Here is a 13,220-nt window from a genome sequence, read left to right on the forward strand (position 1 = left end):
GCCAAAGCCACTATAAAGTTGGTATACAAACTGGGGATTTAAGCAAAACTGCTTAAAACTGACGTATTTTGTGATTCTGGACATCAGTGACTCAACAGAAGTATTTGAAGACTGCCACACCCCAAACCGGAGATGTCTTTCGCAAAATTACCATGCAATATATAAGGAAAAAGAGAAATCTGACAGAACATACAGAGGAAAGTGTTGGGAGGAGGAAAACATTTTCGGTCAACATTGCAAACATTGATCCTCACCTGAAAATACTAAAAGGAAATTCTGCTTCAGATAATTTGTTGTTTAGGCACTCTAATCTCTACAGACTCCTGTTTCTTTCAGAAAGAATCTATCAATAGACTGTAAACTTTGTAGCTAATCTCTTTATTATTCTTGACAATTTAGGTGGTCTGTATTAGGTATACAAGGTTATTTGACTTTCATTTCCAGCAAATAAGTTTATTGCACGATAATTAAAGTGGACTAATTTCTTAGCAACATGCTTGTGGGGCACTTAGAACATTAGCAAAAAGTTGGAGGAGCTCTAAAGCTTTTCCATACTTCATAATTCACTTGAGCTAAAATTTGCTGTAATCCTGACATCCATCCTGGGACAGGAATGCATGGAGCTCCAGCAAGAATGGGGCTCCCACACCAATCTTAGAGTGTATTTGCTCCTTGACCTCAGTGGGATGATCTTATTATGCAGCCATGAAGCACAAGCTTTATTACTCCTGTCATTTCAGCTGAAGGCAGTTTAATTCTGCCACTGATCTGGTGCCTTCCTGAAGTCTCAAGTGTGCCCTGGGAGGGCAGATTCTGTCACTGCTATCAGGAGTGAAATCATGAAAAATACTGGCATCTACAACAAGATGGGTCCTTCCATCATATTTACACAAGCATGTACAGTATTGAGGTGCAGCAACAGTGAATCAACAGGGTTGATTTGATAATTAATTAGCTTGGTAGGTAATTAAGTAGTCTTGAAGTGCCATTTAAATCCCCGTTTTATCTTTATTGGCCAACAAGTTAAACTGAAGTAATTGACCTTTGGAGCTAAAATTTCTTGTACCTGGTGCACGTTGGTAGTAGTTACGCAAAACTATTCGGCAAGAACAAGGACATTACATTTTGAGTTTTACTTTTTTTTTTTCCTCTTTATTTTAGTTGCTAAGAGAGTTACAAGACTTGGCTGATACTCAGACCTATGTATTATATTGTATTATATAGACACAGACGGGCCTTGCATTTGACGGTGCCTTTGAAACACAAGATTTGACTGTTTGAAGCAACATATGTTTTTGCAGCTCACCTAAAAATGTCTCTGTCAGTGCACAGATAAAAAATAAGTAAATAATAGTACTGGAATAATTGGGTTGCCAGACACTTCTATCTAACTTAAACTGGTCTGGGTTTTATTGATGTAGTCCAGATATTAGCAAGGAATGTATAAAAAAACCTAGTATTGACATATATGCATAGATGTTAAGCTGCTAGTGTTAACATTTGCAGTGCAATGGCACTGAAAATAACCTGTTTAGGATCTCTTCATGGTATGTACTATTCTATACTATAACATACAGAAAGAACAAAGTCCTGCCTTAGAGGGCTTTGGATATAAAAGCAGAAAATATTTTTTACAAAGGGTAGGAAAGAAGGCTGAAACAAAGCAGTATCAGCAAGTCACTCCAGAAAGCACTCTGTCACACAGAGGCAGAAAACAGAGCTCTCTTCCTGTCGAGGTCAGGCCAGTTCTAGTTCCTGGGTTTTGTTGGGTGGTTTTACTGGGAGCTGTTGAGAGACAAAAGGAGCATACTCAGCTCTGGTTCTGCCAGGCCAGTCTAATACTGCTCCTTCATGCCTATGATAGTAAGCTGTGGCTGCTTTCTGAGAGACCAAGTTGGTAAGAAATGGAACCTGGCACATCTCAGCACAGTTTTTTCTGTATTTACATATTGTCTAAATATGTTTTGGAGTCAGCTGCCTGTATAACCGTGCACAGGTAGCAGATTTCAGCCTCTCAGCTCAGGCAGGAGGCTGCCTGCATTATGGGAAGGCATCCCAGTTCAGACAGCAAGTTTGAAGAATCATTCTGAAGTTAAAAATAGTAAGTATTTAAAAGTCTCTTTGTGGTGTCATCAACTGCATAGAGTAATAGTTGACAATACAGATTGGACCGGACACATAACCATTATGTTACGAATACAGCTAATCTCAGATTTCTACAAAAAGCAGTGCTGTGTCTTTTATAAAAACTTGTTTTCCTGCCTGATTACCCTTTCATATAAGCATAGCACATGTTTTCACTGTATTTTGGTGGTTAAATCTTGTGGCTAAATGCAGTGGTGTCTTTCAAGCAGGCTTTGATTTGCCTTCATAGTAGCAATTTATTTGGGACATTCTGTTTTCACTAGAAATAGACACCATGAATATTTGCCCATCCTTCTAAAACTGTCAGATCTATAGATGACAAGGCCTATGCAAATGCAAAGTAGTCTTCATTTGTTTCTGAGTTGGAGTTTATTCAGTCATTATGGACATAAACTGAGTAATTAGTTACACTGCCAGTTGATGTCTAAAAATAATTCTTAGGCAGTGCTTGAATTACTTGCCTTCTGTTGAGCTAAATAGTCTCATCATAGCATGACTGATGATTAAATAATTAAAATGTATTTTATATATTAAAGCCCAATTCAATATCCTATCATTTTCAAAACACATCCTATGTAGACAGACTTGTATCCAGATATATCTTTTACAGAACCCATATGAAGACCTCAGAACTAATGAATTGGCACTGTGTACTTTATTCTTCAATAATTGTACTTATCAAAGAAAGCCATCTGTAGTCTTTGTTTTACTGAGTTTCGGGGAAACAGATCACATACAGGCCTCATGGGAAAGTTATAATTATGAAACCAAAAGGCTTTGTGTAAGGCATGATAACAGACTAAATCTGTTAGTTTTGTACCTTCAACCTCAGATACTGTACAGCATTAATTCTTTCCTTTGCTATTCAAGTCCTTTGTTGCATTGTTTCTTTCATCGCTCATTTGTAACTTCCTGTTCACATTTGCTTTCTCTTTTCTCTGTGCTGTGGTAACAGAACTGAGAACAGTCTTAAGTTTCAAGCTGGTGTCAAAATGGAGATGCTCACACTTGAAAATGTTCACTCATGTGTCCAGCAGGGCTAGGATAAATGTTCTTTTGTGTGTATTGGCCCATGTTTTCATGGCTTTTGGTACATACACATGATGCAATGGATGGTTTTCTTTCTATTATACTTCTCAAACTGGTATATTTTGGACAGGTGTCCACCTCCTGAGATATCTCCTGAATGGTACTGGCACATACATGCTGCCTGTTGAGAATGCATCCAACTCTGAACCCAGCCTGAGGAGCTATGTTGGGTATGTGTATGTGCTTGATTACTTCAGGTTGTTAAGCTGTGAGACAGTGAACCAGGGGAGAAAGAGTCTGGGCAAGGAGACATTTCAGTCTTCAGGGAAATGCATCTTTCTTAGATTGCCATGAATAGTTTGAAGAGAGCAGTGGTGATTCACTGAAGAGCGTGACACCACCAAGAAAATGTTTGTAACATAATACAGGGAGGAAGATGCAGATGGGGTTTCTTTTATTAAGTAAAAATATATTTAGACTTATCTGAACATTTAATCTGTGTGAATAAAATTATATTTTTTTGCTTATTGTAGTTATATCCAGTAGTTCAGATACCAGGTTCCTATTCATTAGGACTACTTCTGACTAAACCATTCTATGATTGTCTCAATGCTATAAAAATAAATAAACAAACCTATTGTGTTCTTCTGACCTTGTATGATTTGTGTACGGCTGTAGATGATAGTGGTTAAGCAATGGAATAAAAGTAAGAGTTCTCCTTATTACAATCTGCATAGCTTCCTAAAGGGTAATAAGAAAGAACTGACATCTGCATCTCTTCTGATTACTGGTTACTGAGGGAAAATTACGTTTAATCACATTCTCCTTTAAATCAAGGATCATATTAGAATTTAATTTTGTTTTTCTTTCTGTATAATTGCTACCAGACCTGTAAGTTTTGTTAACTTTACTTCTCAAAATAAACATAATTTTCTCTTTTAAAATGTTTTGATCATGGTACAAATGTCCTTTAGAGTAGTAATTCAGGAATAAACTCATGCAGAAGAAGAAACAGAATTCAGAAACTGTAGAATAAACAGCAGGTATATTATGCTTAACTGTAAGTTGTTTCTATTCTAATATATTTCTATATGCCCAGCACTATAGTTTATACCTCTAGAAGAAAAACTTTTATGAAATTATGAAACTGAAGAAATACATGTTCAGCATAATGTGTTTCAATTTTGTATTAATACACATAACAAAGTTAAACATAACAACATATATATTGTTCTGAATACAAGAGTTAACAATAGCACCAGTCTTGTGATGAAAATAATGTAGAATCACAGTATTAACTGAATTATATATATATAATTCTCTCAAAGTTATTTTTATAGTTTTAGAATGAGTGAATAAAGACTTGAAGGTTTTCAGTAAGTTTCAGTGTGTACAAAATAGATATGGAAAACTTTCTTGATTTGTTTTTTCAGATTAGAACCCCAGTCTCAATGAAGTTATTAATAACAGTACAAATGTTTTAGAGTATTCTGGTTTGGAAGAAGTGCTCCTGTGCCCAGTTGCCTATCCATATTTTTCATAACCTTTTTGTTTGAGTCAACTACTTCTCTGTCAAATTTGTTTGAAATTGCTCAACACATTTAAAAGATACTTGACGGAGAAGGTGATTACAAGTGATGGGCACACAAAGAGCTCATGTTGCCTTTACAGAGATCTGGGCTAACTGCTGAGTTCTTTTCACTGAGCTTTTGTGTCTTGGTTCTGTTGCTCTTAAAAGATATATGGACAGCTCTGATGAAATAAATCCTTCGTTTATCCAAAAAGTGTGGCATCCATAGGTGAATGCCAGATTTACATTGTTCTTACTTTCAGCCTCTTGAAATTCTTCTGCTGATCCACTGAACACTGATTTTCCTCTGAGTTTACTTGGAGCCTAAATCAAAAGTACTGAAGACTGAAAATATTCCCAATAACTTATCAGGATTTTAGGCCCTTCCTTTACTAAACCTCTTAGAGACAACAACTTCCCAGGCAGCAGAAAAACTGATTTATTTGTGCTTTCCCTGATTCGAGTATGATGTATTCTTTGTACTCTCCTATTATAATAAAAGCTGTAAAAGTTTGTGAAAAAAAAACACCCTCAATTTTTAAGAATAGAAAAATTAGAATTTATGAATAAATATTTGGAACAGTTTGTTGTATTGAGAGAAAAAAAGTCAGTAGCCTTTCAGGGCAGAAATATCCTTGTACTGCAATGTAAGAACTTTAGTCTCATTAGCGTATTAGATATAATGAAACCAATAAGCACATACAGTTTGTGCAACTGTCTATTTTGTACTAAAACCTTCATTCTCCTCAATCACTTTAAAGTGGTTCAAATGAAATCAAGAAGAGGGAAATCCTTCCGTCTCACAATAGCAAACCTCTGAGATCAGTGTTGTCTCAGAGTAGGCATGAGTTATTTATTAGTTACTGATCAAGTAATCACCTTGGTCAAAATTCCCTCTCTACTGATATAATTCATTTATTGAATAATTAGGAGAGATATTTAAATTATCTTGACAGATAGCAAGATAGCACCAATAAACTCAGCAGTTTCTATAAAAAGGAGGCCCTAAAGAAATCAAAGTTTATGTTTGTGTGACCAAATTCTCTCAGTCAGTTTACCCTGGAATTCCAGACCACAACAGCAAGAGTGCTTTTTTATATACCTTTTTTTTTTTTTTTTTTTTTTTGTCAGTGAAGACTATCAGAAGTAAAAACAGGCCTATATGGATATTCAGGGGTACTTGGTTGGGAGAATTTGAAGCAATTTATCTATCTGTATTGATCTAGAAGACTCACTAATCAAAAGTGTTGGTGTCTTTCAAAGGTGTCTAGAAGCTTGGCGTATAGATTACCAAGAAAAAGTAAATCTTGGGAATATTTTTGTCTCTGTCTGTTGATGCCAACAATAAAGGACAGGAGGTTCTGTCCACAATATTTTTCCAATTTACAATGCACTCATGCTTATCTGCAGCAGCCGTTTCAGAAAGGTTCTCTCCTATATAAAAAGACTGTCCAGCTACTCACATGCATATTCATTTAACATGGCAAGGAGGAAGGATAAATAATCTATGAAGCCAAAAGCAAGGAAGAGGGATAAATAATCCCTTACACAGTGTCCCTCAGCGCAGAGAGGAAACGTAATTATGCTGCATCTGTCCCTTGCAAGACTGAGGCATTGTGGTGAGGAACCTCAGGAGGAGAGTTTGCACTTCTGGTGCAAAGAGCGCACAGATGTGGTTGATCCAGAGTCTGACCAAATAGCCAGGCTGATGGGGGCAAGGGAAGAATCAGCTGCTGGCAGCAGGCAGGCAAATGGGAGCCATGAGAGCTTGTGAGGTGCAGGACAAATTCACCCTACTCAGTGCCATGGCAACAGTCACACACTCATTGTGTGCAGAGGGAGGGTTTGAGAGGACATTTGATTATTTTTTTTAGGAAGAGTGTGACTTGTTTCTTTTTCTGATTTTTAAGGCTGGCAGTGAGAATGTCCTAAAGCAAGATTTTTGACAGGTCTGATGTTAGGAAATGGTAACACTGCAACTGCATATATTTGAAATAAATTTAAGTTACGAGCAGCTGGATTTTTCCAATTACATTCTGTTTTTTAATCCTTTCTCAGAACTAAATCTGGATTTTTAATTATTATTTTAAAAACCCCAAATCCCTAATAAGGACTTAGATTAATACTTCTCTAAAGCTATAGATGCTGTAGTACAAAATATGTCTCACAATTACATTGGTTTATACACACATATAAATCCTATTGATGTTCATGTATCACTGAAGATAATATTCTAGGATTAAGCTTCAGTATTTTATTTTTTTTTTGTGTAAATCATCCTTGGATATACAGAGGTCCCATTATTTAATTACACTAAAAATTATAGCATTATCCTGCAACTCCAGAAAATGTTGAACAGCTTTCAGTAGGAATGTGAAACAATATGCAGCTCTGTGTTAGCAGATCCATTAGGATCTGTAGTTGAACTTGGGAGGCAGAAAAAAAGAATACAAGGCTTTGCTTCTGTTGGTACTCTTTCACTAAATCCTGGTGTTGGTATTTTTGTGAGAAATTGTACTAGGGTGTCCCCCAAGAAGCCCCAATCTCCTGACATAATGTCTCTCATCACCCAAAAGGGCCTGTTTTTATCCAGCAGAGTCTGCTGTCATTTCCACCCCAAGCAGTCTTCCTGCATTTGGGTAAAACTGCATTATCTTCTGCAGATGAAGAAACAGCCAATTCACAACCTTAAGAGCAAAGCACATTAACCAATGTGCTAGTATCTCTTCTAAAAAAAAGAAAGTACACAAATAAGTGATTAAAACCTTCAGGTCTAGCTCTTTGGTGTAGAACTACATAAAAGTGACAGATCCGAGTCTTTGGGAAGAGTTCAAAATCTTGGCCTGGACTGCAAAATCTTGGCCTGCAACTGACCTCTATTCCTTGGGTTAGAGTTCCATGCATCTGTGCCACTGGTAGCATATAAAATGAATCCTACTGATAATTAGGACAGTTTTCTGACTGCACACCCTTACATTTCTGAAGATAAGTAAAGCTGAAACAACATGAATGTCTGCACGCTTTTACAAGGATCCTATGTTCTTTACAGCTTTCTTGAACATATATAGCTCTTCCGTTTGACCTTCCTGCAGTCAGTTGCTTGCCATTTTCCTTGCTTCTGCACCAATACACAATTTCTTCCTTTCTTTGGAGAGTGGTAGGAGCCTCTCCTCCAGTTCATGTAGGTTACAGGTTCTCCTCCGTTCCACTCCCAATGTCCAGGATTGACTTGGTCACTCAAGCCTGTGTGAAATTGGTAAGAGCAAATCAGTGATGTTTATCCTCTCTTTAGCTGATGCCAACAGAGGCATGCTGTTCTATCCCTTTGTTAAAAAATGTATGCAGTATTGTGCTGAGAAAAAAAAACAAAAACAAAAACAAACGTTAGGAAGAATACTAGCAAATTACAATTTATATTTCAAAAGACCATCTAAATCATAATTGGTGTCATCTGAATACGGGAAAACACACTTTTCTGCATTATTGCCTATCTGTCTTTCCATCTATTGCATGTGTATCTCCTACCAAGTTTTCTTTTGATACTTAAGATGCCAAGCAGAATATTGTATTCAAGTCTAGGCAGCCCCAGATGCCCTCAAGATTCCTTCTGAAAATTAGATGCTGCAGATCTTTGCAGATCTTGTTTGCACTGTTGACATAAACAGTTGTAAAATTAGGTTGTGTTAGTTAATGCAGCCTAAAACTTGTCTTTTCACTTAGTGTCTGAGTTACTAAGACCAGCATGAGTGGCATATTTTCTAATGTGACTGTCTTCTTAGCTAGAAGAGACCAAGATCAGAAAACTGACACAATGGTCTTGTGGTCTTTGTTCTTATCAGAGGAGTTTATTTCTCTCAGGTTAACAGAAGCATCAGACCATTAAACCTGATCCCAAAGTAACTAGTTTTGAAAGCTAGTTTATTATAGCTAGTAAATCCATCTTATAAAATTACTAAGAGCTGAAAATTGCAGCATAGTTGGAGAACAAGAGCCTAAAATGTGGACAGTGTAGCAGAAACAAGGATTGGGAGAAAGCAGTAGCACTAGTCCATGAGCTAAGGCAGTCATTCACAGAAGGGGATCAGGAGGTACAGAGAAGGCCCAGCTGAGTGTTCTCTATTTCTCTTTAAATGAAAGATGCACAATTGATGGCTTGGCTTCGCAAGCGAAGATTCGGAAAGAGCTTTAACCATGCTTACTACAAGCACAATGACCAAGGGCAAGTGGGATATGCAAATCGGATTGGAAAAAAGGGTGCTTAGGCAATCAGGAAGTGTCCGACCAGGACTGTCATCTCCTGAGCAATTCGAGCTACCCATGCACTGGCCCGCCCTGTTGGATCTGCAGCTTCCCATGCACTTTGTCACCTACCGTTTTGACCCGCACAATAAGAAATAGCTAAATCTTAAGTAATGAGATTAAATCTTCTTTAGCTGATCATCTAACACGATTTCTGATACAGGATGACATCATTAAATTAGCAGTAACATAAATAATTAATGTTAAAAAGAAATGGAGATAGATAACAGTCAAAACAAAAGAGTAGGAGCTCCATCAGAACTTATTTAATCAGCTAGTATTAAAATAAGAAAGGTTTCAAGGCAAAACAACCGATCAAAGGGCAGCATGATAAACTCTTCTTTTTTATAAAGACTTATAAAATTAGCTAGGTAAATTATGGCTTGCAGCTTATGCCTTGCTCTGAAATAGGAAAATCAGCAGAAAGTGGAGGGCAATCCAGTGTCTGAAAACTGGACGGGAACTGCTGAGGCAGTTTCTGCTTTCCAAGGTGCAGAGGAGCTGTAATCCTCAGAAGTGACAGTCAGATGATACTTACCTATCCAAAAGGGCCTTCTCCCACTGAAGTCCCACAGCCACTGCATGTTTTGTTCATTAGCCACGCTGGCTAGAGTCCCAAGGTATCTAGGTTCAAGGAGAGAGCACAGAGTAATTATAATTCCACAGTGACAGACACCTCCCATCCACTTAACAACAAGGGCTACTGATTCTAGTAAAGCATGTAAATAACATTTGCAGGAAAACCACCACTTACTGGCATGACAGAATAATTGCATGAAAATAAAGTCTAAAAATTCTGTGTTTCTCAGAAAGGAATCTAAGTCCTAGTCTGACTTTCTAACAGAAAATTTAATCACGCAGGCAATTCAAAGAAGTGTATACAGGGAATATGTACCTCATACTCACAAACTGAGTTCTAAACCTTTGACACAATCATTGATACCTTCTTTTATTTAAAATAATAATCTGCTCACACTAAAACCCACTCCACTAAAAGATACAGCTTCATCCGTTTGGTAGCAGAGCAGACTATATCTTTTTAAATTTGCATTCTGACAAAATTAAAGCTTTGAGTAACCGTTAAAATCTTAGTCATGTTTCAAAACTGAACTAAATGCATGTAATTTAGGGGTCTGACTTGGAGGGGTAGTATGGTTCTGAGAAGTAATGTTGTTGGCAATGGCTACACACTCAGTTCAGCTCAAAGCAAATTGTGTATTAACAACACTATTTCAGAATGAAGCCAGTTCGTAAACTCTGCTCTGTGTTTGTAGTTAAAGTATGACAACCCCAAAGGAGGACTTGCAGACCTTTGCACTGAGAAGTCTTCCACCTAGAACCAAGCATGCAAGCCCCAGCAGGCTGCTCTTAAGCCATTTAGAGATCAGGCTAAATCATGTCGCATTAAGAGACAAATTGTATCCCTCATGTTTGCCAGGAACTGTCAGCCATCAGTGGCTCCACTTTCTTATTGATCCATCTTTTTGCCTGCCTTGATGTCATGTCGCGTTTTTACCTGTCGCACCTACTGTTGCCTTCCCTCTGATGCTGAGCCTCTCTTATTTCTGTTGTCCCGTATTTCTGACTGCCATTAAGTCTAACAGTGATGCCAACCCCTCCAGCTTCCCAGAACATCCTGGGTGATGCTTGATAGGGCCCAAGCAAACACAGGTCATCAAAGCATGTTTTAAGAGAGCTAAAAACTTTTCTAACAGTAGAATAAGTCAATGGCATTATGAAGATTTTGCTAATTTCATGACTGTTGCCAGATAACAGAGACAGAAGATCAGTGTTGCTCCAAAGGAAGTAAAGACTGTCTTCTTTCGGAGGTGGGACAACAACCAGACCTCCAGAGGGGCATGGCAAACTTGAATTCACTCTGGAGACCATAATCAGATCTTAGGGTGCAAGCCCACCACTAAGCTTGCTGCCCAGTTAGAGACCCATACCTGGAGCTCCATTCCTGTTTGCTGCCTTGTAACTCTTCTAGCAGTACTGCTCCCATGGATGCCATATAACACCACACAAGACAGGGAAGCAGGCAAATTTTGCATCAGGAGGAATTCAAAGTATTAGCCCACAGTATTCTTTACAGTCCCTACTGCACAAAATCTGGACCATTCCTTACACTGGGCACACGGTATGGACGAAATTCATTTTAATGCTAATGAATGCTCCTGCTGCAAAGGCCTCTTCCATTATCCCTGGAGTCAACCAAGCAGCAGGTGATTCGCTCTGTGCTCTGCTTTGCACAACAGGTCTGCCAAGGCCTGTGGGACAGCTGAGGGTTTGCCCTCACAGCTGCTGTAATCACAGCTGCCCTGGACCAAGCACTACACAGTAATGTGGGTACTGTCCTGGCCCCCCAAGTTCAGGGGCCTCCAGGCAACAAAGTGTAAAGGATCTTGCAGACATCTTCATACACTTTCCTCAGGTAGAGGTGTGGCAGGGTGGCCTCAGAGTCACTGATAATGACATTACAGCCTGTCCCAGCACAAAGTGGTTAGCAGCTGTCTGGTAGGGATCAGGATTGTGCACCCGCTTATGGTAACAGGCTCCCAGAAGTTCACGAAGGGAAGCTCCCAGCAGAGATTTTGACTGTGCTAGAGCAGTAAAAAGCTCAGGTTTAAGCTTTATCCAGGAAGGCAGGCTCAGTTAATTCAGGGTGTCTTCCCAAGGTAACTGAGTCAATGGCAGGATGCCATTCCCCCTCACAGTGACTATGGTTGGCCCCTGACCAAACCTGGGGCTAAGAAGGGATTTGGGCAGCAGTTTCTGTGGTGTCACTACTAGCTGAGCAAGAATAGAAATAGGGCATTTTATCTGGCTTCTACTTAAGGACAATCAAAGCCCTGGAACTAAGTAATTTACTTTCAATAATCATAGCTTACTTCCTGTTGTTTCAATTGCTTTAGAAAACGTAAAACCAAAAAGCGTCGATGTGTATCAGTAACTGCTGTATTATTTATGACATACAGGGGTGGTCTAAGCAATAACAGTCTCACACTTCAAGCCAAGTACCAGGGGGAGACTTCATCACTGTGAAAGGAAAGCACCGCAATAATTATAACGTTATCTAATCTTTTCTCCATAGGAGTGCATCCTAAATGCAGTCTGAAAAGCACACATGGCTGAAGAGAGAACAGCCACTCCAATTGTTAACACCTAGTCAAGGGTTTTGGTGTATTGTAGGGAAATGAGAACAGTCCTGAAGGAACATACCACTTAGGATAATATTACTAACTGTACCTCTAGGCAGAGTGCCAGACAAAGGAAATGACAAGATAATGTTAATTACGGAGTTATGTTAATCTAACACTTCCTAATTTGAATTACTCTAGAGAAGTGGTCATAATGTCATCTTGAAAAAAAAACCAAAACCCACACACATCATGGATTTCTGGGCTAAATTAGTCCATTTGAAATTATTCCTGTGTGTTTTGAAATGTTTGCTATCAACATTTAGCATCCATCATCTTAAAGCAGTTGCTCAAATTAAGGAAATATTTTGGGTAGCCATTGACCTTGAAGTATTATATGCAAAATATTAGCACAAAGACTTTGCTGATTTTACATCAAATTATCCAAGGATAATATTAATTGGATATTATTATCCAATAATAATATTAAAAGAGCTTTGTCCCATTCTAATAAATTTAACTTCAGCAAAAGCACACTTGACTAGCTATGAAAATCTATGCAGCACAGAAGGACATTTAATTTGACATGCTGAAGCAAATCCATGTCCTGTACTGATGGTGAAGGCAGGGGGGAGTGACTGAGAGGCTCTGCTTATCCCAGCCTATTGTTTAATCACCTACGGAGTAATCCTGTTGCCTTGCGATAGGTGTCTAATGTTGCTTACAATACTTTTGGCATTCAGGTGAGGCTGTCAGACATGACACAGAGCTTAAAGGAGCCCTGCACTTCCAGAATGGCAGCTGAAAATCAGACAAGGTACGCTGGGACTTTACATGACTCTAGGTACCCGAATCCCCATTCTGCAATCACTAGCAATAGCACAAGTTAAACCAGTCACTCACACAACTAGGACAGCATTAGGACAGGAGGGCAGCAGTTTAAAATAATGACTTTTTTTTTTTGTAGTAATAAAAATAATTCTTATTTTTTAGTGAAATGGAATGATTTAGTGAAAGTTGGTTCTAATATTTTTATT

General features: G+C 38.4%; 1 protein-coding gene across 3 annotated transcripts in view; it reads right to left on the reverse strand.

Moving 5' to 3' along the window:
* Positions 1–7,613: 7,613 nt before the first annotated feature.
* Positions 7,614–13,220, reverse strand: part of FREM1 (FRAS1 related extracellular matrix 1) — a 64,275-nt gene continuing 58,668 nt past the window's right edge. For all 3 annotated transcript variants that reach the window (XM_057406255.1, XM_057406256.1, XM_057406261.1), the window contains 2 exons: positions 9,582–9,667; positions 7,614–7,987 (listed from right to left, as the gene is read on the reverse strand). In XM_057406255.1, the coding sequence (XP_057262238.1) occupies positions 7,788–7,987; positions 9,582–9,667 (286 nt within the window). In that variant the 3' untranslated portion in view covers positions 7,614–7,787. The remainder of the gene's footprint in view (positions 7,988–9,581; positions 9,668–13,220) is intronic.

Source organism: Pezoporus wallicus, unplaced genomic scaffold (genome assembly GCF_028554395.1).
Source record: "Pezoporus wallicus isolate ANWC-B61680 ecotype Strahan unplaced genomic scaffold, APGP_CSIRO_Pwel_v1 contig_2132, whole genome shotgun sequence".
Classification (NCBI taxonomy): domain Eukaryota; kingdom Metazoa; phylum Chordata; class Aves; order Psittaciformes; family Psittacidae; genus Pezoporus; species Pezoporus wallicus.